General features: G+C 42.7%; 1 protein-coding gene across 2 annotated transcripts in view; it reads right to left on the bottom strand.

The window, feature by feature from the left end:
• The window catches only part of LOC140741217 (photoreceptor ankyrin repeat protein-like), a 61,705-nt gene that overhangs the window by 22,755 nt on the left and 13,500 nt on the right, over nucleotides 1-25,450 (bottom strand). The window contains exons 2-3 of one of the 2 annotated variants that reach the window (XM_073071161.1): nucleotides 20,405-20,483; nucleotides 19,209-19,533 (exon numbers count right to left, since the gene is read on the bottom strand). In XM_073071161.1, the coding sequence (XP_072927262.1) occupies nucleotides 19,209-19,493 (285 nt within the window). In that variant the 5' untranslated portion in view covers nucleotides 19,494-19,533; nucleotides 20,405-20,483. The remainder of the gene's footprint in view (nucleotides 1-19,208; nucleotides 19,534-20,404; nucleotides 20,484-25,450) is intronic. The other variant, XM_073071162.1, reaches the window with a different exon arrangement.

Raw genomic sequence — 25,450 nt, 5'->3', positions numbered from 1 at the left:
CTGGAGTTTTGCACTATGCTCTGCTTGCTGGACACTTCCAACAGATTGGGAAAAAAATATTCTGCTGCAGCTTAGTTAACTGGAATTGCAGGTTCTCAGCTTTGTTAAGACTGTGTAGTAAGCGCCAGCACTAACTGCATTCAATTGAGTCGTAGTATACAGCACAGAAACAGGCCCTTTGGCCCAACTTGTGCATACTGACCAAGTTGTCCACCCGAGCTAGTCCCATTTGCCCATATATGGTCCATATCCCTCTAAACATCTGGATGGAAAAGATACACACATCAGGATGCATACAGCTCAGCATTCAATACTATCACTCAGAACTAATCAATAAACTTCAAGACCTTGGCCTCAACACCTTGTGCAATTGAATCCAAGATTTCCTCACTTGCAAACCCCAGTCAGTTCGGATTGGCAACAACATCTCCTCCACAATCTCCATCAGCACAGGTGCCCCACAAGGCTGTGTGCTTAGACCCTGCTCTACTCACTTTATACTTATGACTGTGTGGCCAAGCACAACTCCAACACTGTATACAAGTTTTCTGACGACACCACTGTCATTGGCCAAATCAAAGGTGGTGACAAATCAGCATAAAGGAGGGAGACTGAAAATCTGGCTGAGTGGTGCCAAAACAGCAGCCTCTTACTCAATGTCAACAAGACCAAAGAGCTTAATATTGACTACAGAAGGAGCAAACCGGAGGTCCATGATCCAGACCTCATCGGGGGATTAGAGGTGGCGATGGTCAGCAACTTTAAATTCCTTGGTGTTATTATTTCAGAGGAACTGACTTAGGCCCAGCACGTAAGTGCAATTATGAAGAAAGCACAACAGTGCCTCTACTTCCTTAGGGATTTGTGACAATTCGGCATGACATGTGAAACTTTATCAAACTTCTATAGAGGTGTATTGGAGAGTATATTGACTGGCTGCATCACGGCTTGGAATGGAAACACCAATGCCCTCGAATGGAAAAGCCTACAAAAAGTAGTGGATGCAGCACAGTCCATCACGGGTAAAGCCCTCCCCACCTTTGAACACATCTACACGGAGCACTGTTGAAGGAAAGCAATATCCATCATCAAGGACACCCCCCCCCCCCAAGACTATACTCTCTTCTCACTGCTACTAACACGAAGAAGGTACAGGAGCCTCAGGGCCCACACCACCAGGTTCAGGAACAGTTATTACCCTTCAGCCATCAGGCTGCTGGAACAGAGGGGATAACGTCACTCAAATTCACTTAAGTAGATTCCGTTTGCTGAATTAAATAGACCTACAGTATTTTGTGACACTAAATTGGCTCTGCTTGTTGCTTTAAATTAACCAGTGTCATTGTGCCATGCTGAACTCATACTACCAGTTGTTCTGTGGCATTAGTTTCTACCTTTGCTATTAAATAGATGCCTTGCGCTATTAGATAAATCTTATTTTTCTCTTAAAAAGGCTTGTCTGTATTGAAAGTGCACAAATTTCTTCACAGATTTTCTATAATTACAATGTTTGCTGAATTAAGTAGCCATAGATTTTATTATAAGTACTTGCTGCCCTATTAGTAGACTATTTGTTGTATTAATCAGGAATTGTTTGATACATGAGGCAGACACTGTTTAGTGTATTATATAGACTGCTACGTCCATTTAAACAGATTCTACTAGCTGTGTGAAACAGACTGCATTTGTGGTATTCATCTGGCTAGTTTACTTTTATTATATAAACTTATTTGCTTTATTAAAAAGGCGATTTTTTTTGTCAAATTAAACGGACTCAGTTTGAGGAGTTAAGTAAAAGATTTTTGTTCTATTGTGTGTACACTATTTCCTATTGGAGATAGATTCAGTTTGCAGAATTGTGTACTTTGCTGCATTAACTAGATCGTTTTGTGGCATTAAGTAGACTCTGTCTGCTTTTTTAATAAAACTCTGATATCTGACATGCACAGATATTTGTGTACTAACTAGTTTACTCACTGTACCAAATAGGTTCTGTTGCTGAATGAAGAATCTGTTTGTTTTATTATTGTATTTTACAGTATTTAATTGATTGTTCCCAATATCAAATACTGTTTACTATATTAAACAGTCTATATTCTGCATTAAATAAATTAACAGGGTGGCATGGTAGCTTAGCAGTTAGTATAACACTATTATATTACAAGCGACCCAGATTCACTTACCACCGCTGTTTGTATGTTCTCCTTGTGACTGCATGGGTTTCCTCTGGGGGCCCTGGCTTCCTCCCACATTCCAAAGAAATAGTAGTAGGCAGCCGTCGATCCCAGGGGATCATGGGTTTGTGCCTCTGGTGGACTGTGCCCTCTCCAGGGCGCAAGCCTGGGCAGGAAGATTTGAAGATCTGGCTGTTGCCCATGCAGTGGGTTCCCCCTCTCCACGTCACTGATGTAGTCCAAGGGAAGGGCGAGCACCGATACAGTTTGGCACCGGTGTCGTCTCTGTATTGTGCTGTAGGTTTTCTATGTTTCTATAAATAGACTTCACTGTACTAAATTGATCCCTTGCTCTTTTAAGCAGAGTAAAACACACAAAATATTTATGGATCTCGGCAAGTCAGGCAGCATCTATGAAGAGGGATAAAGAGTCAATATTTTGAGCTGAGACCCTTCATAGAGCTCTATGAAATAGATTATTTCTTGCAGTGAGTATGCTTGATTTACCAGATTAGCTTGCTATATTAAATAACTATTTCATTGTATTAAATACAATGGCAATAAATTGTATTTGCTGCATGAAATAAACTGCTAAATTATTGTGTTAAGTAGGATCTCCCAATTATTTACAAAACTTGTTTTGCAAAATGCAATAGATTGTTGCTTTAAATTGTTTCTATAGAGGACCATACAAGTTGAATATACTGTACAAGTTTGCTATTGTAAAATGCTTCACATGGGGTCTTTTAGATAGGTACGTGCAGCTTGGAAAACAGAGGGCTATGCGCTAGGGAAATTCTAGGCAGTCTCTAGAGTAGGTTACATGGTCGGCACAACATTGTGGGCCAAGGGCCTGTAATGTGCTGTAGATTTCTATGTTCTATGTTCTATATATTAGTTAACTGTATTTTGGATTAAATAGATTCTCCTTGTTGTATTAAATGGGTAATGTCTGGTGAATTAAATGACCTATTGTATTAACTAGGCTGCATTTACTTTATCTCCTCTGCTCTATTAAATGGTCCTGAAGAAGGGTCTCGGCCCAAAATGTTGACTGTTTATTTATTTCCATTGATGCTGCCAGACCTGCTGAGCCTGGTGACCAACTAAAATACAAGATTTGACATCCAGAAAGCCATCTCACATGTGAAGTGGTAATTCCAGCCCAAACGAATCACAGAAGGATGCTCGACAGCTGTTTGAATGGAATCACCTCCTACAAAGTGAAACCAAGGTTTCGCTCCTGGACGAGCTTGATGCTTTTGATGCTCACTTTGATTATCAACACCTATCTGTCACTGGATGCTGGACTTCTCGGCAGAAAGGCCACTGTCAGTCTGCGTGGGCAGAAACACCTCTAGCTCCATCGCGCTCCCCAGGGCTGCGTGCTCAGTCCACTGCCGTTCACGCTGTTGACTCATGACTGCACAGCTAGATCCAGTTCAAACCAAATAATCAAGTTTGCTGATTATTGGCCTCATCAACAATGACAACAAGATGGCGTACAGAGAGGAGGTAAAACACCTTGTAGAATGATGCGATCACACCAAGTTGAGCCTCAACGTGAACAAGACCAAAGAGACGATTGTGGACTTTAGGAAGGTTCAGACTGATCGCTCCTCACTGCACATACACGGCTCCTCCGTGGAGAGAGTTATGAGCAGCAAGTTTCTGGGAGGGCACATACTGGACGATCTCACCTGGTCCCTCAACATCACCTCTTTACTCAAGAAAGCACAGCAGCATCTCCACTTCCTGAGGAGACTGAGGTGAATGAGGCTCCCCTCCCCCAACATTCTAACCATTTTTTACAGGAACACCAACGAGTTTCCTGACCAGCTGCATCACCATCTGGTACGGGAATTGCAAGGCATCTGACCAAAGGATTGTGAGGACTGCTGAGAGATTCATCAACCCTTCAGCAACATTTATCAGGAGTGCTGCATACACAAAGCCCTTGGCATAGTCAATGATCCTTCCCATCTGTCTAAAAATCTCTTTGATTCTCTACCATCAGGCAGGAGGTACCGTAGCATTAGGATAAGAACAGTTAGGATGAGAAACAGGCCTTGAGACGACTGAATTCCCTGCCACCACACAGGTCTCATCACACATGAAATGCCAGTAATGTCATACTGTTTGCTTTTTAACTTGTGTTGTATACGCACCTCATTATTTGTTAATTTATTTGTGTTAATGTTATTTTACACATTATGTGCATGAGTTATATGTATTGTATTGTGCACCTTGATCCAGAGGAATGGTGTTTCAGTTGGTTGTATCCATGCATGTGTATGGTTGAATGACAATAAACTCAACTTGAAGTTGAAAACATGGTGGCACCTTCACGCATTCCCATGTCCCCATGATTTCAGTCTCTGAGACCGATATGGAAGCATTCTTCAGGAGGGTGGTACTGAGATGGGGTACTGGCTGAACACTAAAGACCTGTGCTACTCAGCTGGCTGGAGTGTTCACTGAGGCCTTTAGCCTCTCACTTCAGCATCTGAGGTACCCACTTGTTTCAAAGTTCAAAGTTGAAAGTAAACTTTTTATCAAAGTACATACATGTCACCATATATAACCTTGAGATTCATTTTCTTGTGGACAGACTCAACAAATCTATAGAATAATAACCATAACAGAATCAATGAAAGACCGCCAAACTAGGGCATTCAACCAGAGTGCAAAAGACACCAAACTATGCAAATATGAATCTGCTCCAATTTGCCTACCGGAGCAACAGTTTGATATTTGATGTGTTTTCATTGACTCTTCTCTCAGCTCCTCATTGACTACAGCTTGGTTTTTAATACTATTATCCCCTCAGTAATCAATAATCTTCAAGTCCTAGGCCTCAATATTTCTTTATGCAACTGGATCCTTGATCTCCACACTTACAGGCCCCAGTCAGTTCAGACTGGCAACACCATCTCCTCCATGATCTCCATCAGCACAGGTACACCACAAGGCTGTGTGCTTAGCCCCCTGCTCTACTCACTTTACACTTATGACTGTGTGGGTAAGTACAGATCCAATGCCATATTTAAGTTTGCTGATGACACAACTGACATTGGCCGAATCAAAAGTGGTGATGAATCAGCATATAGGAGAAAGACTGAGAATTTGGCTGAATGGTGTCACAACAAAAACCTTTAATTGAATATCAGCAAATCAAAGAGATGATTATTGAGTTCAGGTGCAAAAAGATGGGTCTGGTCCCTGGGTTAAGATTCTAAATTGGAGAAAGGCCAATTTTGATGATATGAGAAATGATCTGGCAAGTGTGGATTGGGACAGGCTGTTTTCTGGCAAAGGTGTACTTGGAAAGTGGGAGGCCTTCAAAATAAAAATTTTGAGAGTACAAAATTTGTATGCGCCTGTCAGAATAAAAAGTAAAGATAGCAAGTGTAGGGAGTTTAGTTTTCGAGAGATATTAAGACCTTGGTTAAGAGAAAAAGGAAAAGGAAAATAGGCACGTAGGAACAAATGAGGTATTTATGGAGGCAAAATTCAAAAGGGCGAAGAACGCAGGACCGAAGGTGCATAGCATTCGGAATAAGGTGGATGAACTTGTGGCACAATTAGAGATCGGGCGGAATGACATTGTGGGCATCACTGAGTCGTGGCTGGAAGAAGGCCATAGTTGGGAGCTTAGCAACAAAGGATATATTTTGTATCAAAAGGACAGGCATAGGTGGTGGTGTGGCTCTGTTGGTAAGAAATGGAATTATATCTTTAGAAAGAGATGACATAGGGTCAGAGAATATTGAATCTTTGTGGGTGGAGTTAAGAATTGCAAGGGTAGAAAAACCATTATGGGAATCACATATAGGCCTCCAAATAGTAGCCAAGATGTGGGGTTGAGATTGCAAACCGAGCTGGAAAAGGCATGTAGTAGGGGTAATGACACAATTGTAATGGCGGACTTCAATGTGCATGGGGATTGGGAAAATCAGGTTGGTGTCGGATTGCAAGAGAGTGAATTTGGTGAATGCCTTTGAGATGGCTGTGTAGAGCAGCTTGTGCTTGAACCTATTTGGGGAAAGACTATTTTAGAATGGGTGTTGTGTAATAACCCAAATCTTATTAAGGAGGCAGAGGAACACTTAGGAGGCAGTGATCATAATATGAATGAATTCATACTGCAGTTTGAGAGGGAGAAGCATAAGTCATACATAACAGTATCGCAATGGAACAAAGGGAATTACAGCGGCATGAGAGAGGATCTTGCCCCGGTGGATTGGAGGAGGATACTGGCGGGGATGACGGCAGAGCAGAGATGGCTGAATTTCCTGGGAATAGCTCACAAGGTGCAGGATAGATATGTCCCACAGAGGAAGAAGTTCTCCAATGGCAGGTGTAGGCAACCGTGGCTGACAAGGGAAGTTAAAGATTGCACAAAATCCAAGGAAAGGGCACATAAGGTAGCAAAAGTGAGTGGGAAGTTGGATGATTGGGAAGCTTTAAAAATCCAACAAAAGGCAGCTAAAAAAGCTATAAGAAGGGAAAAGATGAAATATGAGGGCAAACTAGCCAATAATATAAAGCAGAATATTATAATGTTTTTTCAATTATATAAAGAGTAAAAGGGAGGTGAGAGTTGATATTGGACCACTGGAAAATGATGCTGGTATTGGGGGACAAAGAAATGGCAGATGAATTTAATGGGTACTTTGCACCAGTCTTCACTGTGGAAAACACTAGCAGTGTGCCAGAGGTCCGTGAGCATCAGGGAGTGAGTGCCATTGCTATTACAAAGGAAAAAGTGCTTGGCAAACTCAATGGTCTTAAGGTGGATAAGTCACCTGGACTACATCCCAGAGTCCTGAGAGAGTTTGCTGAAGAGATAACGGATGCATTGGTCATGATCTTTCAAGAATCACTTGATTCTGGCATGGAGGACTGGAAAATTGCAAATGTCACTCCACTCTTTAAGAAGGCAGGAAGGCAAAAGAAAGGAAATTATAGGCCAGTTAGCCTAACCTTAGTGGCTGGGAAAGTGTTGGAGTCTATTATTTAGGATGAAGTTTCGGGGTACTTGGAGACTAATGATAAAATAAGTCAAAGTCAGCATGGTTTCTGTACAGGGAAATTTTGCCTGACAAATCTGTTAGAGTTCTTTGAGGAAGGTACAAGTGGGGTGGACAAAGGAGAGGCAGTGGATATCGTTTACCTGATTTTCAGAAGGCGTTTGATAAGGTGCCACGCATGAGGCTGCTTAACAAGATAAAATCCTGTGGCGTTACAGGAAAGATACTGACATGGCTAGCGGAAAGGCTGGCAGACAGAAGGTAGCGACTGGGAATAAGAGAGGCTTTTTCTGGTTGGCTGCAGGTGACTAGTGGCATTTCTCAGGGGTCGATATTGGGACTACTGCTTTTAACATTGTTTATCATTGACGTAGATAATGGAATTGATGGCATTGTGGCAATGTTTGCAGATGATACAAAGATAAGCGGAGGGGCATCTTCTAAATGGCAAGATGCTGTTGGCGACCTATGTCCCAGTGGAGTGATGGGGTTAAGAAGAAGGATTTATTCTTCTTCTTATTTTTATTTTTTATATTTGCACAGTTTGTTGTCTTCTGTTTGCCCGTCTGTTGTATGCAGTTTTTCATTGATTCTATTGTTTTTGAATGCCCACAAGAAAAAGAATCTTGAGGTAGTATATGGTGACGTATATGTACTTAGCTAATAAATTTACTTTGAACTTTGGCCAGGGAAAAGAGGGTGTGATTAAGTGAGGCAAGTAGGGAGAGCCTTTGAGCTTCTCTAGCAGGTCTGAGATTGTTGCTCCCTGTGCGGGTGAGAGTGGGGGCTGTAGGAACGATAAGCAACTGAACCATGGTACCATGCATGGTTCAGGGAACTATTCAGGAGGGGGAGGAGAAGAGAAAGAGTAATGGGGGTTAGTATGATCAGGAGAATACACACAATCCTCTGTCACAAGGATTGAAAGTCTCAAAGGCTGATGCCTGGGTTCGGGAATCTCATCTGATCTGCAGAGAAATTTGGAGTGAGCGGGAAAGATGCAGCTGTCATGATCCATCTGGGTACCAGTGACATAGGAAGGTTAAGGAAATAAATTCTGCTGAGGGAATTTGAGCAGCTAAGGACTAAATTAACATGCAAAATCAAAAAGGTAATAATCTCTGTGCCTGAGCAATGTGTAACTTGCCACAGGGTCAAGAAGACTAGAGAGTTATATGTGTGGCTCAAAGATTTGTGCGGGAGAGGTGGGGCTGATTTCACGGAATATTGACATCTGTATTGGGGAATGAAGGAACTGTTCAGATGAGACCAGGGTCCTGACGAATCGCATAACTAGGGCTGTGGATAGGGCTTCAAGCTAAGTAGTAGGGAGGGTGGGCTCAACAAAATAGAAAAGTAAAGGAAGAGGTTCATGAAGCCTCCAGAATAAAATGTATGGCAGAATATTTAGAAAGGGCTAAGAATTTAATTTAGACACCATATTCAGAGACTCATCTTTGAATCTGGATTAGTATGCTACAGTTGTTAGCGACTTCATTAAAACCTGTGTGGATGAGTGTGTGTCCACAAAGACTTACTGTACATTCCAAAACCAAAAGCCGTGGATGAACCAGGAGGTATGTTGTCTGCTGAAGGCTAGATCTGTGGCATTCAAGTCTAGCAACACAGGCCTGTACCAGAAAACCAGGTATGACTTGCAGAGGGCTATTTCAAGAGTGAAGAGACAATTTCGAACGAGGTTGGAGGCAATATCAGATGCACAGCAACTCCTGCAGGGTCTGCAAGACATTACTTCCTACAAAGCGAAACCCTATAGCATGAATGGCAGCGATGTTTCACTACCAGATGAACTCAACACATTCTATGCACACTTTGAAAGGGCGAACACAACTACAGCTGTGAAGATCCCTGCTGCACCTGATGACCCTGTGATCTCCATCTCAGAGGTCGATGTTAGACTGTCTTTAAAGAGAGTGAACCCTCACAAGGCAGAAGTCTCACAGGTCCTGATGGAGTACCTGGTAAGGCTCTGAAAACCTGTGCCAACCAAGTGGCGGGAGTATTCAAGGACATTTTCAACCTCTCACTGTAACGGGCGGAAGTTTCCACTTGCTTCAAAAAGGCAACAATTATACCAGTGCCTAAGAAGAATAATCTGGGCTGCCTTAATGACTATCGTCCAGTAGCACTCACATCATCAGTGATGAAATGCTTTGAGAGGTTGGTCATGACTAGACTGAACTCCTGCTTCAACAAGGACCTGGACCCATTGCAATTTGCCTATCGCCACAATAGGTCAACGGCAGACGCAATCTCAATGGCTCTCCACACGGCTTTAGACCACCTGGACAACACAAACACCTACGTCAGGATGCTGTTCATCGACTATAGCTCAGCATTTAATACCAACATACCCACAATCCTGATAGAGAAGTTGCAGAACCTGGGCCTCTGTACCTCCCTCTGTAATTGCATCCTCAGCTTCCTAACTGGAAGACCACAGTCTGTGCGGATTGGTGATAATATATCCTCCTCACTGACAATCAACACTGGTGCACCTCAAGGGTGTGTGCTTAGCCCACTGCTCTACTCTTTATAAACACATAACTGTGTGGCTAGGCATAGCTCAAATACCATCTATAAATTTGCTGACGATACAGCCATTGTTGGTAGAATCTCAGGTGGTGACGAGAGGGTGTACAGGAGTGAGATATGCCAACTAGTGGAGTGGTGCCGCAACAACAACCTGGCACTCAACGTCAGTAAGACAAAAGAGCTGATTGTGGACTTCAGGAAGGGTAAGACGAAGGAACACATACCAATCCTCATAGAGGGATCAGAAGTGGAGAGAGTGAGCAGTTTCAAGTTCCTGGGTGTCAAGATCGCTGAGGATCTAACCTGGTCCCAACACATTGATGCAGTTATAAAGAAGGCAAGACAGCAACTATACTTTATTAGGAGTTTGAAGAGATTTGGTTTGTCAACAAAAACACTCAAAAATTTCTATAGATGTACCGTGGAGAGAATTCTGACAGGCTGCATCACTGTCAGGTTTGGAGGGGCTACTGCACAGGACCGAAAGAAGCTGCAGAAGGTTGTAAATCTAGTCAGTTCCATCTTGGCACTAGCCTACAAAGTACCCAGGACATCTTTAGGGAGTGGTGTCTCAGAAAGGCAGCGTCCTTTATTGAGGACCTCCAGCACCCAGGGCATGCCCTTTTCTCACTGTTACCATCAGGGAGGAGATACAGAAGCCTGAAGGCACACACTCAGTGATTCAGGAACAGCTTCTTCCCCTCTGCTATCCGATTCCTAAATGGACATTGAAGCTTTGGACACTACCTCCCTTTTTTCTAATATACAGTATTTCTATTTTTGCACGTTTAAAAAAATCTATTCAATATATGTAATTGATTTACTTGTTTATTTATTATTTTGTTTTATTTTATTTATTTATTTATTTATTTTCTCTGTTGGATTATGTATTGCATTGAACTGCTGCTGCTAAGTTAACAAATTTCATGTCACATACCGATGATAATAAATCTGATTCTGATATATTTAAGAAGAGGGGTGGCGAATAGACTGAAGAGGACTGAAGGCGTTATATTTGAAGGTACGCAGTACACAAAACAAGGTAGATGAGCTTACGGTGAAGTTAGAAATTGGACATCAGTGGCTTTTCAGAGCAGCTTGTGGTTGAGCCCGTTGGGGGAAAGGAAAGCGACACACACAAAATGCTGGCGTGACTTGGCAGGTCAGGCAGCATCTATGGAAATGATTAAACAGTCGAGTGGAATACAGCTAACACCAACCCCTTCACTTCAGTAGAAGAAATAAAGGTGTGGACTATTTTCTAAACAGGGAGAGAAATCAGAAATCGAAGGTGCAAGGAGACTTAGGAGTGCTCGTGCAGGATTCCCTAAAGGTTAACTTGCAGGTTGAGTCAGTGGTGAGGAAGTAAATGCAACGTTGGCATTCGTTTTGGAAGGACGAGAATAATGTGATGGTGAGGCTTTATAAGGCATTAGTCAGACTGCATTTGGAGTATTGTGAGCAGTTTTTGGCCTCTTATCAAAGGAAGATATGCTGGCAATGTAGAGGGTCCAGAGGAGATTTAAGAGAAACAGCGTTTGATGGCTCTGGGCCTGTACTCGTTGGAGTTTAGAAGGATGAGGAGGGATTTTATTGAAAGCTACAGAATATTGAAAGGCCTGGATAAACAATGGAGACTACAATGGGATGAGGGAGGATTTGGCTAGTGTAGACTGGCAACACAAGCTATGTGGTAGGACGGTTGAGGAACAATGGAAGACTTGAAAAGAGACTTTTCGCGGTGCTCAACAGAAGTATATTCCAGTTAAAAGCAAGGACAGTAAGGGTGGGGAGAGTCAGTCTTGGATTACTAAAGAAATAAAAGAAGGCATCAAACTAAAAGCTTGTGCATACAAACTCACCAAGAGTAGTGGGAAACTGGAAGATTGGGAAGACTTAAAAAAGCAACAAAGAGCCACAAAGTGAGCAATAAAGAAAGGGAAGATAGATCATGAAAATAAATTATCACAAAATATAAAAACGGACAGTAAAAGTTTTTATAACTATATAAAGCGGAAAAGGGTGGCTGATGTGAATGTAGGTCTTTTGGAAGACGAGAAGGAGGAATTGATATTGGGTAAAGAGGAAAGGGCCAAGGCTTTGAATGACTATTTTATGTCAGTCTCCACAGTGGAGGACACGTCTAACATGCCAAAGAGAGATGATATGGATGCAATGGGAGGTGAGGACCTCAATGCAATAGCTATCATTAAAGAGGTAGTGCTGAGCAAACTTGTGGGCCTGAAGATAGACAAGACCCCTGGTCCTGATGGAATGCATCCCAGGGTACTGAAAGACATGGCAGAGGTTATAGTACAGGTTTTGGTGATAATTTACTACAACTCTCTGGACTTTGGGCAGGTCCCAGAGGATTGGAAGATGGTGAATGTCACACCACTGTACAAAAAAGGATGTAGGCAAAAGGCAGGTAGGCATAGGCCAGTTAGTTTAATATCTGTAGCTGGGAAAGCTATGAAGAAGAAATAATGAGGCACCTGGAAAGAAATGGATCCATCAGATAGATGCAGTATGGAATTAGCAAAGGCAGGTCCTGTTTGACAAACTTACTGGAGTACTTGGAGTATATAATGAGCGCAGTGGATGGAGGGGAACAGATGGACGTTATTTACTTGGATTTCCAGAAGGCATTCGGTAAGGTGCCACATAAAAGACTTATCCATAAGATAAGGATGCATAGAGTTGGGGGTGATGTATTAACATTGATAGAGGATTGGTTAATTAATAGAAAGCAGAGAGTTGGGATACATGGGTGTTACTCAGGTTGGCAATAAGTGGTGAGCGGTGTGCCGTAGGGGTTGGTGCTAGGCCTGTAACTGTTCAGAATATACATTAACGATCTGGAAGAGGGGATCGAGTGTAATGCATCTAAGTTTGTTGATGACACTAAATTGAGTGGAAAAGCAAATCGTGCAGAAGATACGGAGGATCTGCAGAGATAGGTTAAATGAGTGGGCAAGGGTCTGGCAGATGGAGTACAATGTTGGTAAGTGCAAGGTCTTTGGAAGGAAAAGTGGAAGAGCAGATTATTAGTTAAATGGTAAAAATTGCAGCATGCTGCTGTGCAGAGGGACTTGGGAGTGTTTGTGTATGAATCAAGGTTGATTTGCAGGTGCAGCAATTTGGAAGAATGATAGGAGATCTTATAGAAACATAAAATTATGAAAGGGATAGATAAAATAGAGGCAGGAAAGTTGTTTCCATTGGTAGTTGAGACGAGAACTAGGAGACGTAGCCAGAAGATTCAGGGGAGTAGATTAAGGACGGAGATGAGGAGGAACTGCTTTTCCCAGAGAGTGGTGAATCTGTGGAATTCTCTGCCCAATGAAGCAGTGGAGGCTACCTCAGTAAATATATTTAAGACATGGTTGGGTAGATTTTTGCATAGTAGGGGAATTGAGGGGTATGGGGAAAAGGCAGGTAGGTGGAGATGAGTCCATGGCCAGATCAGCCATGATCTTAGTGAATGGCGGAGAAGGCTCAATGGGCCAGATATCTTAAGTTTTTTATGATAGACTGGACATAGGGATGATGCTTCCTATAATGGAGAAGTCTTGAACCAAAGGGCACAGCCTCAGAATAGAAGTCATTGAGTATATTTAAAGTGGAATTCGATAGGTTCTTGATTAGTCAGGGGGTCAAAGGTTATGGGGAGAAGGTAGGAGAACAGGATTGAGAGAGCTAATAGATCAGCCATGATAGAACGATGGAGCAGACTCGAAGGGCCAAATGGCCCAATTCTGCTCCTATGTCTTATGGCCTTATGGTCTTTCTCTCTCCCCCCTCTGTTTCTCGACAAGTTTACCAATTTCAGCTAGTGAAGCCTTTGCCATCAGATTTCTGAACAGTCCATAAACCCACAAAAGCTACTTTTTTTGCACTAGTTCTTGGTGTAATTTTATGTCTTGCACACAAAACAACAGATTTCACATCATTTGTCAGTGATAATAAACCTGATTCTGTTTCTGCACTCAGGTTCTCTTTGTTGTATGAGATATCTTATCTAATACAACAGTAGAAAAACAAGTTAATGCAGCACATTGAACCAATTTAACAAGCAGAGCTTACTTACAGTCATACAACTACACAGGCTAGTTCATACTGCCCAGTTTATTTACTACCACAGTCAATTTACTACACACAGAAGAGTCCAATTATTACCATAGATATTAACATGGGTATTTAATGTACCAAATAGCGACCAATTAATGAAGGAAAGACAAATACTGAAAGAGGATCTTGTGATGAATCTGAAGAGAGTTCTGCATTGGATTGAAAGGTCAAGAAAGTTTAAAGACTGAGCAATTCAGAAGGCAGCCGAGTTAAACGTGACGAGGTTGAGAGACTAGTAAAATTGATGTCTTCGTGTTATTCCTTTTTGCACTGTGTGGTGCATTAGTGGTATTTTTTTGTCATGCCTTTAGCGTTTGTTTTTTAACAAGGCCGAGTCACTAGCTCAATCCAGCACAGATGGACCATTCACCTCGAAGTCCAGTGCTGATGCCCCTACACCACCAATCAGCTGGTTAACTTCAGGTATGCCATATTAAATCAATATTGTATCAAACAAACTTTGTTTTCTTCATTAGGGCCGTAGAACATAAGAAACAGAAGCAAGACTGGGCCATTTGGTCTCTCAGGAGCACACATAATGTCCATTTGAATGATTATTGAAGAATATTATAAAGATTTATTGTAACTCAGAGTCTAGTTATTGTAAATATCAGAATTTAATTCATGATACTGAGTTTATTTAGTGCAGTAAGCAAAGTCGATTAACTACACCTGAAAGATACCAGGTAACTCAGTAAACAGTCAATGTAACTGAGCAAACAGCACCCATTTTAAGCCATTTGTACAGTGGCAGGAAAGGAATTTGGTTCGGCAGATCAGGGTAGAAATAGGATCAGTTCGGGTGGCACTAAGAATCAGCAGAGAGGAGAAAACATTGGTGGGAGTAGTTTATGAACCTCTGGATAGTATTGTGACATCGGGCCCGGCATAAGGAGGAAATTAAATTGTGTGTAACAGGGTAAGGCATGGGGGACTTTAATCTATAGAGGTTGGTAATGTAGAGGATGAACTTCTGGAATGTATCCAAGGTAGAGTTCTAGATCAGTGTGTAGATAGACCAATAAGAGGAGGGGCCATACTGGACCTGTGTCTGGTCAGGTGACTGACCATTCAGTGGGAGAACATTTGTGGAGTAGTGATCACAAATCCTTAAATTTTATCTTCGCTGTAAATAAGGGCAAGTATGGGCCTTGTGGCAGAATATTCAGTTGGAGCAGGGCAAATTACAAAAGAACAGGAACTAGGGAGAGTTCATTGGGAACAGCAGTTTTTTGGGCAAGTCCACATCCAAAATGTGGAGGATGTTTAAAAACAACTTCATAGAGTGCAGGCCAGGTATGTTCCAGTCAGAAGGAAGGACGTGTATGGCAAGATTGTGGAACTTTAGATGTCAAGAAAGGAGCTAAAATTAGTCAAGAAGTGAAAAGATTTGTCAAGGTTTGGACCATAAGACCACGAAATATAGAAGCTGAATTTGGCCCAGCGAGTCTGCTCTTCCATTCGATCACGTCTGATATATTTTTCTCTATCAACCCCATTCTCTTTCCTTCACCTGTAACCTTTGGCACCCTTATTAATCAAGAAACGATCAACCTCAGCTTTAAATATACCCAATGACTTGGCCTCCACAGACATCTGTGGCAATGAATTCCACGGTTTCATCACCTTCTAGCTAAAGAAATTCCTCCTCATCTCTCTTCTAATTGAATGCACCTGTATTCTGAGGCTGGCCTTCTAGTTCTAGACTCCCCCAGTATAGGAAACATCCACCCCACATTCTCCTCTACCTAGTCCTTTCAATATTTAAGAGGTTTCAATGTGATCCACCCCTCCCCCCATTCTTCTAAACTTCAGCAAGTACAGGCCTAGAGCCATTAAACATTCCTCATATGTTAACTCTTTCTTTCCCAGAATCATTCTCCAAACCCTCTCTAATGCCAACACATCTTTTCTGAGATAAGGGACCCAAAACTGCTCACAATACTCCATGCCATCTGACCAAACCTTATAAAGCCTTTGCATCACATCTTTGCTCTTATATTCTAGTCCTCTTGAAATGAATGTCAACATTGCATTCCTCACCACTGACTCTACCTGCACGTTAACTTTCAGGAAATCCTGCATAAGGACTCCCAAGTTCCTTTGCCACTCAGAGTTTTGAATTTTTCTCCCCATTCAGAAAATTGTCTGCAACTTTATTCCTTCTAGCAAAGTGCATGACCATACACTTCCCAACACTATATTCCATCTGCCACTACTTTGCCCATTCTCCCAATCTGTCTAAGTCCTTCTGCAGACTCCCTGCTTCCTCAATGCTACCTGCCTCTCCATATCATATCATCCACAAACTTGGTCACAAACCCATCAATTCTGTCAGCTAGAACATTGACATATAACATGAAAAGGATCACGTTAGATTATTCATGCAAATAGAGTTAGATGTAGCAAAGACAGACAGAGAGAAGAGAGGAGAGGAGAGAGGGAGACGGTGAGAGAGAAAGAGAGAGAGAGAGAGAACAAAGAACATAGAAATTCACAGCACATTACAGGCCCTTCGGCCCACAATGTTGTGCTGACCATGTAACCTACTCAAGAAACTGCTTAGAATTTCCCTATCACACAGCCCTCTATTTTTCTAAGCACCATGTACCTATCTAACAGGCTCTTAAAAGACCCTGTTGTATCTGCTTCCAGTACTGCAGCTGGCAGTGCATTCTATGTACCCACCACACTCTGTGTAAAAAATTTACCTCTGACATCCCCTTGGTACCTATTTCCAAGCACCTTAAAACTATGTCCCCTCGTGTTAGCCTTTTCAGTCCTGGGAAAAAGCCTCTCGTTATCCACACGATTAATGCCTCTCATCATCTTATACACCTCTATCAGGTCACCTCTCATCCTCTGTCGTTCCAAGGAGAAAAGGCCAAGTTCACTCAACCTATTCTCGTAAGGTACGCTCTCCAATCCAGGCACCATCCTTGTAAATCTCATCCAGACTCTTTCTTTAGTATCCTCATCCTTCCTGTAGTGAGGTGACCAGATCTGAACACGGTACTCCAAGTGGGGTCTGACCAGGGTTTCATATAGCTGTAACAATACCTCACGGCTCTTGAACTCAATCCCACCGTAGATGAATGCCAACACATCATACGCCTTCTTAACAACTCTATCATCTTGCGCAGCAGCTTTGAGTGTCCTATGGACTCAGACCCCAAGATCTCTCAGGTCCTCCACACTGTCAAAAGCATTATCATTAATATTATATTCTGTCTTCAAATTTGACCTACCAAAATGAACCACTTCACATTTATTTGTGTTGAAGTCCATCTTCTCAGCCCAGTTCTGCATCTTATCAATGCCCGGCTGTAACCTCTGACAACCCTTCAGACTATCCACAGCACCCCCAACCTTTGAGTTATCAGCCAACTTATTAACCCACCCTTCTACTTCTTCATCCAGATCATTTATAAAAATCCCAGAACAGATCCCTGTGGAACACCACTGGTCACAGACCTCCATGCAGAACGCAAACCATCTACAACCACCCTTTGCCTTCTGTGGGCAAACCAATTCTGGATCCACAAAGCGAGATCTCCTTGGATCCCATGCCTCCTTACTTTCTGAAGGAGCCTTGCATGAGAGAGAGAGAGAAAGAAAGTTTTATGTAGTGTATGAAACATCATGCCTTTGCTGTATTTTAAAACTGTGGATATTGTTTGCTTTATTGAATAATCTGTGCTGTTAACAAAACTCTTGCATTAAATAAATTTGTTTGCTATGTGTAACATGGATTCTGTTTGCTGTATTGAATAGACATTATCCGCTGTGATAAGTTTGTTTACTCTTTACTGTGTTAAACATTCCTTTATTGCATTGAATTTTCTCTGCTCTTTTAAGCAATCTGTGAAATTAACCAGAATATTGGCTCCTTTAAACAGGTCTTCCTGTATTAAAGAGAATATTTGTTGCATTAAATGGACACAGATTCCCTGTATTTAATCAGTGGTTTTCTGCAATGAAAGTATAATTTTGCAATGTTAACTTGATTGTTTGTTGTGTCAAATAGACTCCACTTTCACTGAGAAAGAAGTTGTTTGCTGTGTAAAGTTAAGTATTTTTGATGCATTAAATAGAGTCTGCACTATGAGATGGTTTTTGTAGTAAAGAGGCGGTACTTCATTGAATAAGTAACTTTATCCCAGTGAATAGACGACTGAATTTAAGAGACACTTTGCTTCATTTAAATGAACTTTGCTTGTTGCATTAGACACTGCTTCTTTGAGTACATCTGCTTTGTTGCCAATGTAAATTCTGTATGTTCAGAAATTAGACTTAATTGTAAATATATGTTGATTGCCATAATCAATGTGTGAATTTAATTAGTCATCACATTCGGTGGCCACTTTGTTAGGTACCTTCTGTACCCAACAAAGTTGCCCCTGAGTGTATGTCTGTGGTATTCGGCTGCTATAGCCCATTCACTTTAAGGTTTGACTTGTGCATTCAAAGATGCTCTTTTGTTGTAATGCGTGGTTATTTGAGTAACTGTCATCTTCCTGTCAACTTGAACCAACCTGGCCATTCTCATTTGAGCAGTCTGAATTAACAAGGAATATTTCATCCACAGACCTGCCGCTCATTGGATGTTTTTTTGTTTTTTGCAACATTAGCTTGTAAACTCTAAAGACTGTTTTGCAAGAAAATTCCAGGAGATCAGCTTTTTTGTTCTACCGGTGGAGGGAGGGGGGATTGTTGCTCGCCGTCGCTTATGCATGGGAGGGAGGGGGAGCGGGGGGGGGGGCTTTGGGGTTCTCACATTTAACTGTCGTTCATTCTTTGGGGCACTTCTCTGATTTCGTGGATGTTTTGTGACAAAAAAGCATTTCAAGATGTAGATTGTATACATTTCTCTGATATTAAATTGAACCTTTGAACCTTTTCTGAGATACTCAAACCACCCCATCTGGCACCAACAATTATTCCATGTCACAGTCACTTAGATCACATTTCTTCCACATTCTGATGTCTAGACTCAACAACTGAACCTCTTGACCATGTCTGCATGCTTTTATGCATTAAGTTGCTGCCACGTGGTTGGCTCATTAGATATTTGCATTGCCCAACAGGTGTATAGGTCTACCTAACAAAGTAGCCACCGAGTGGTTAATTCAGTGGCTGAAATAGTGGTGACAATATGCAATTTCAGTAAGTTAGATTTAGATTTTTAGATTTTGATTTATTTATTATCACATGCACATTGCAAACATACAGTGAAACATACCTGACCAATTAATTCAATAAGTAAATATATGCAATCAGAGAAAGTAAAATGATAAATATACGTATTTCTTACCCTTTCAATTTCATCCGCTTCACTAATTTTTTCTTCTTCCACTCTGGTCATTAGCATTTCCCAGACACTTCTCTGAGCACAGGCCTCATACGCTGTTGGAACTTTGTTTCGTTGCCATTCACCGTTTTGTTCAGTTTCAGGAGGGGAACAGTTAATACTGTTGAGACCCTCCAATTTGCCACTGTAGCCCTCATTGGGGTCTTGCTGAACAGAATAACGATAGCAGGGTGCAGCTGAGATGAAGTCCTCTGCCTTCCTGTGAACAGAATCTCCACTCTTTGCCATGTTAAGAGTTGCCACACTCTGGTCTCAGATCTTTTCTAATCTTTACAGCAATCATAAAAGGACTGTGGTTAAAACCCAGCTGGGAAGCTTAATCATTACTGGACATTATCCCGCCCACCGTCCTTGACTGAGTTGGCCAGTCTTGAAACTAAGCAGAATTCAACAGTGGAATGTGTGGCAGGGGTTAATCTATTTATCAAATCTGGGCCCAGCAGCAACCTTATTGCAGGAGTCCATAAGCTAAGGGGTGAATGCACACAGTCTTTTTCCCAGAGTTGGTGAATCAAAAGCTAGAGGGCATAGGTTTAATGTGAGAATGCAAAGATTTTATAGGGACCAGGAGGGGGGCAACTTTTTCACGCAAAGTATGGTCAGTATATGGAAGGAGCCTCCAGAGGAAGTGGTTGAGGCAGGTACATTTACCACATTTTTAAGGTACCTGGACAGGATTATGGATAGGATTGGCTTAGAGCAGGGGTTCCCAACCTGGGACCCACGGACCCCACTGGTAGGAGTACATTTTTTACAGGACTATAGGCCAAACACTGACAAATGGGACCATCTTAGATGGGAATCTAGGTCAGTATGGACAAGTTGGGTTGAATTACTTTGTGACACGAGTACAGGAGGTTTTGGGCCTAATGTGCTTCGAACAATTCAAGACAGTGAGTGACAGCCAAGAAAGTGGAGGTTTCTTTTCAATTATAGCAGAAATGGCATTAATGGAGTGATTGTCACCTCCCCTACGCCGACCCCATTCCACAGTTATCACCCTCAAGTCCAGCCACGCCACTGAAAAATGGCGTGGCTTTTACCATCCGCTGCTGGCACAGAGACAGATGCAATGTCAATTGTGTCAACCTTCATACCCCCGCTGGCGGTAGCTGTCTGGGACAAGGGGTGTAACTCACCTGTCACCTGGTCCCCGGAATCCTGCTCAGAGTTCACGATCTTGGCTCTAGCTTGAGTGTAGACTGCTTCCACCTCTAACTTGAAGCATTAAGAGAAGGTTAAAAAGATAGAAAGTATTTATAAAGCAATAAAGATAAAGTATCCCAGATTTATACACAAAGTAAAAAAGGAAACTGGGCTACAGCTGCTGTGTTACGTGCCTGCTAATATGATGAACTGATAGTGAAGCTTTGGGCCTACTCCGGGCTGCTCTGGAGCCTGGATCTGTGGACTCAGTTTTGGTTCAGAATGTTGTTGTTCTCTTCAACTGTTTGCATGATCTGTGTTTTTTTCTTTCTCTTGTATATTGGGTGTTGGTCTTTTACTTTTATTTTTATTCTTTTTTTTCTTTAATTGGGTTTTTTGAGTTCCTTGCTTTGTGGCTACCCGTGAGCAAAACATTCTCTGATAATAAATGTACTTGAATCTTGAATCCTTGAACTTTGAACCAATTGAAATTAAATAGAACAGATGTCACCCTTAAAGAAATTATTAAAAATAATTAAATTATTAGAAACTAACCATTTTTGTTTTTTAAAAGTAAATGCCATATTAGGTTGATTCTATGACATAGAGCAAAATGATTTCTTTTGTGTTTAGTTGCCTCAAATAAATCTGCTGGTTTACTGCAAGCTAACAGACTGAAAAGCTGTTGCAGCATCAAAAGTTCAAAGTAAATTTATTATCAAAGTACATATAGATAAACAAAGGCTAACAAATAACCAATGTGCAAAAGACAAATTGTGCTAATATTAAAAAGAAGTAAAATTATTTCTACACTATGGTGAACACACTTATACACACGTGAAGTCTTGGCAATTGACTGAATCATAAGCTAACAAATTAGAAACACAAGTTTACCGGGGCTGCAAAAGTATGAAAGGAGCAGATATCACAGTCAAATGAAAGGAAAACTAGCGAAGCAATATGTCAATAGTCCAACTGGAGAAGGGGCTGCTCTCAACATCCTCTTAGGAAATGAGTCTGGTCAAGTGGTTGACGTGTCCTGTTAGAGTGAAGGGCAAGGCTGGCAGGAAACAGGAACCCTGGCTGCCAAGGGACATTGAGTAGACACCAGAGACTGCAGATGTTGGAATCTGGAGCAGTACAAAAGGCGTGGGAACAACTCAGTGGGTAGATCTAGGGCCACTGGGACCAAGCAAAGGCCTTGAAGAGTATAAGGGATGTAGGAGTACACGGAAGAAGGAAGAGAGAGCAGCTCCCTCAAGAAGCAACATGGCAATCTATGTATGGAGCCTCAGGAAATGGACAAGCTCTTAAAAGAATACTTCTCATCTGTCTTTACTGTGCAGAAGATCATAGGAGGTAGTGGGTTCAGCAGAAGGAACAGTGATATCCTAGAGCATATCATCATTACAAAGGAGGTGTTGGAAGCCCTGAAGTACATAAAGGTGAACAAATTTATAGAATGAGGGAGGTTAGCATTGAAACCTATCGAATATTGAAAGGTCTAGATAGAGTGGTCATGGAGAGGATTTTTCTTATAATGGGTGAGTCTAGGACCAGAGGGCACAATCTCAGAATAGAAAGAAACCCCTTTAGAACAGAGATAAGGAATTTCTTTAGCCAGAGGGTGGTGATTCTGTGCTCTATGTTTGTGATTAGTAAGGGCATCAAAGGTGATGGGAGGAAGGCAGGACAATGTGGTTGAGGGGGATGATAAATCAGCCATGATGGAATGCTGGGTTCACTGTTGTTTGTCATCAACATTAAGTGATTTGGATGAGAACGTAGGTGCAATGCTTAATAAGTTTTCAGATGACACCAGAATCGTTGGTGTGGTAGACAGTGAAGAAAGTTGTCTAAGGTCACAACAGGATCTAGATCAACTGGAGAAGTGGGCCAATAAGTGGCAGATGGAATTTAACTCAGACAAGTCCGAAGTGATGCAATTGAGAAGTTAAATCAGGGCAGGACTTGCACAGTAAATGACAGAGTCCTGGGGAGTGTTGTAGAACAGGGAGACAGAGGGATACAGGTACCCTGAAAGTGGTAGAGAGGGTGGTGAAGAAGGTGTTTGGTGTGCTTGCTTTCATCATTTGAGGCAATAAGTACAAGAGTTGGGGCATTATGTTACAGCAGTGTAAAACATTAGATAGGCCATACTTGGAGTGTTGTGTGCAGTTCTGGTAGCTCAATTATAAGAAGGATGTGATTAAGCTAAAGAGAGCACAAAAAAGACTCACAAGGATATTACAGGATTGGGGGACTTGAGTTATCAGGAGAGTTAGACATGCTGGATTTGGAATGAAGGAAGCTGAGAGAGACATGATAGAGGTATATAAAATTATGGGAGGCACAGACAGGGTGGACAGCCAGGAACTCTTTCTGTGGTAGGGGTGTCTAAAAACTATGGAGCATGGGTTTAAGGTGAGAGGGAAGGGGTTTAAAGGAGTACTGTACTGAGGGGGTAAATTTTTCTCAAAAATAGTAGATGAGCTGCCAGAGGAGATGGTGGAGGTGGGAACAGGAGCAACATCTATGAGGCATCTGGCCACATACTTGAATGAGCAGGGCAGAGAGGGTTATGGAGTTCAAGCAGGCAGTGGGATTAGTATGGATAGGAATGACGGTCAGCACAGCCATAGAGGGCCAAAGGGCCTGTTTCTATGCTCTACTACTATATAACTCCAAGAACTATGTGACCAAGTGCTCTCTTTGTTTATATTATTATATTGGGAGTAATGAACAGGCTTGTATCAGATGCTTGTCTGGCAGAAGTCATTGAGTAGAAAATATTCCCTCTCTGTCTTTCCCTTTCTCACAGCAAGTTCTCTTTCAGTCTCAGCAAGTTCTGTATATTAATAGAGCCATTTTTGTTTAGATTAACTCACTGTCCATCATCCAGTATGTTAGAGAAAGAGTCGGACAGACTGACCCAGGCACAGTCTCATTCCTGGCCAGCCAGTTCACAAGGTCCTTGATCGAAGACACTAAAATGGGCATCACATTCCCCTTTACTTTTGGCATCCATGATAACTAATGCCTTGAAACAGAAGTAGCTGGCTCACGTCCTGCATGCAATCAGCGGAAAGTGTGCAGCGAAGACAGTTGGTGATGCAATTTCTTGGAAAAAAGCTGATTCATCTAAAGCTCTGCCATGTTGGGCCGTGCCAATCCAATGGATGCACCGCTCATCACGGAGGGAAAACCTCCTCTTCAGCTCCTGCCTCCAACCATCTGCACCATTTAAACGGGCTGTTAATTACTTGTGGATTTGTTGGCGACTGATTTGGAATAGAACTTTGTAAGCATCGTCAGCTGGCCCAAAAATGCTGGCAGATCTGGATTGTGCCTATGTTACATGGATTGGTTTCCATGGATAGGAATAACAGTCCATTAGTTCCTCGCTGCTGTGCAGCCAAGTGAAAGGTTCCTGATACTCGGGGAACAGCCATGATTACCATCCTCAGGCAGCCCAAATAGAACTTGGCTTTTGCACTGGTTTGATCCTCATCTCTAAGTGTCAGAGGCCTGGCTAACAATAATAACGAATAAGTCGGGACCCACAGTGGAGCCGCAGTAAAATCTAGCATCAACAATTAACCTGCTTCACGTTATACGTTTTACATGTATTAGGAATTTGCTGTACTGTGTTGGAATAATATGCAACAAAAACAACATTCAACAATTATGAAGAATACAGGATTATAGAAAAGTAAAGAATACATAAAAAGCTAATAAAATTAGAGGTTAAAGATTGAATATGGCTTAAATACAAAAATATAGGCATGTGTTTACAATTTAAGTGGCATTATAAATAGTTTACAGTGCAGTGGAGTGACAGGGGGATAATGGATAGAAGGGGTAGTGGAGTTAATTAGAATGGTTGATCAGATTAAAATGAGAGCCACATTGCCACACACAACTACAATGAGCATACACTGCAGAAGTGTCTGCTCCTTTCCCCAGCTGGGGCCCCACCCCTCTGCCTCCTTCAGCTGTATCATCCTGCACAATATGGCACTAAAGCAGACACAAGAGACTAGAAACAATCAAATCTGGAGCAACAGGAAATGCTGGAAGACCTCAAAGGATTAGGCCGCATTTTGGAGAGAAATGGAGAGCAGCCACTTCTGTTCAGGACCCTTCAACAGGAGTGGAAAGATAGAGGAGAGAAAGCCGGTATAAAGAGGTGAAGTGGAAGGGTGGGGCAACAGCTGCCAGGTGAAGGGTAGATTCAGGTGAGGAGGGATGATAGGCAGATGCAGGGGAGGAGAGCGGAGTAAAGATAGTGACAGAGGCTGGGAGGTGACGGATAGAGGTGACCAAGAACTACAGATGGTGGGATCTGATCACTGAGGAAGGTAGAGCATGGAACCAACTAAGGGAGATGCGTAGAGCAGATGGGAACATTGGAGGGAGGGAACCCATTGGGAGGAGTGTGTGGGTGATGGACAGTTGGAGTGGGTGGGGGAGGGGACCCAGTGGGAGGGGTGTGTGGGTGATGGACAGATGGAGTGAGTGGGGGAGGGGACCCATTGGGAGGAGTGTGTGGGTGATGGACAGTTGGAGTGGGTGGGGGAGGGGACCCAGTGGGAGGGGTGTGTGGATGACGGACAGATGGAGCGGGTGGGGGAGGGGACCCAGTGGGAGGGGTGTGTGGGTGATGGACAGTTGGAGTGGGTGGGGGAGGGGACCCAGTGGGAGGGGTGTGTGGATGACGGACAGATGGAGCGGGTGGGGGAGGGGACCCAGTGGGAGGGGTGTGTGGGTGATGCACAGATGGAGCGGGTGGGGGAGAGGGACCCAGTGGGAGGGGAGTGTGGGTGATGGACAGATGGACTGGGTGGGGGAGGGAACCCATTGGGAGGAGTGTGTGGGTGATGGACAGATGGAGTGGGTGCGGGAGGGGACCCAGTGGGAGGGGTGTGTGGGTGATGGACAGATGGAGTGGGTGGGCGAGCGGACCCAGTGGGAGGGGAGTGTGGGTGATGGACAGATGGAGTGGGTGGGGGAGGGGATCCAGTGGGAGGGGTGTGTGG

The sequence above is a fragment of the Hemitrygon akajei genome, chromosome 18 (assembly GCF_048418815.1).
Source record: "Hemitrygon akajei chromosome 18, sHemAka1.3, whole genome shotgun sequence".
Taxonomy (NCBI): domain Eukaryota; kingdom Metazoa; phylum Chordata; class Chondrichthyes; order Myliobatiformes; family Dasyatidae; genus Hemitrygon; species Hemitrygon akajei.
The sequence above is the reverse complement of the archived record's forward strand: the minus strand, read 5'-3'. Positions and strand labels throughout refer to the sequence as shown.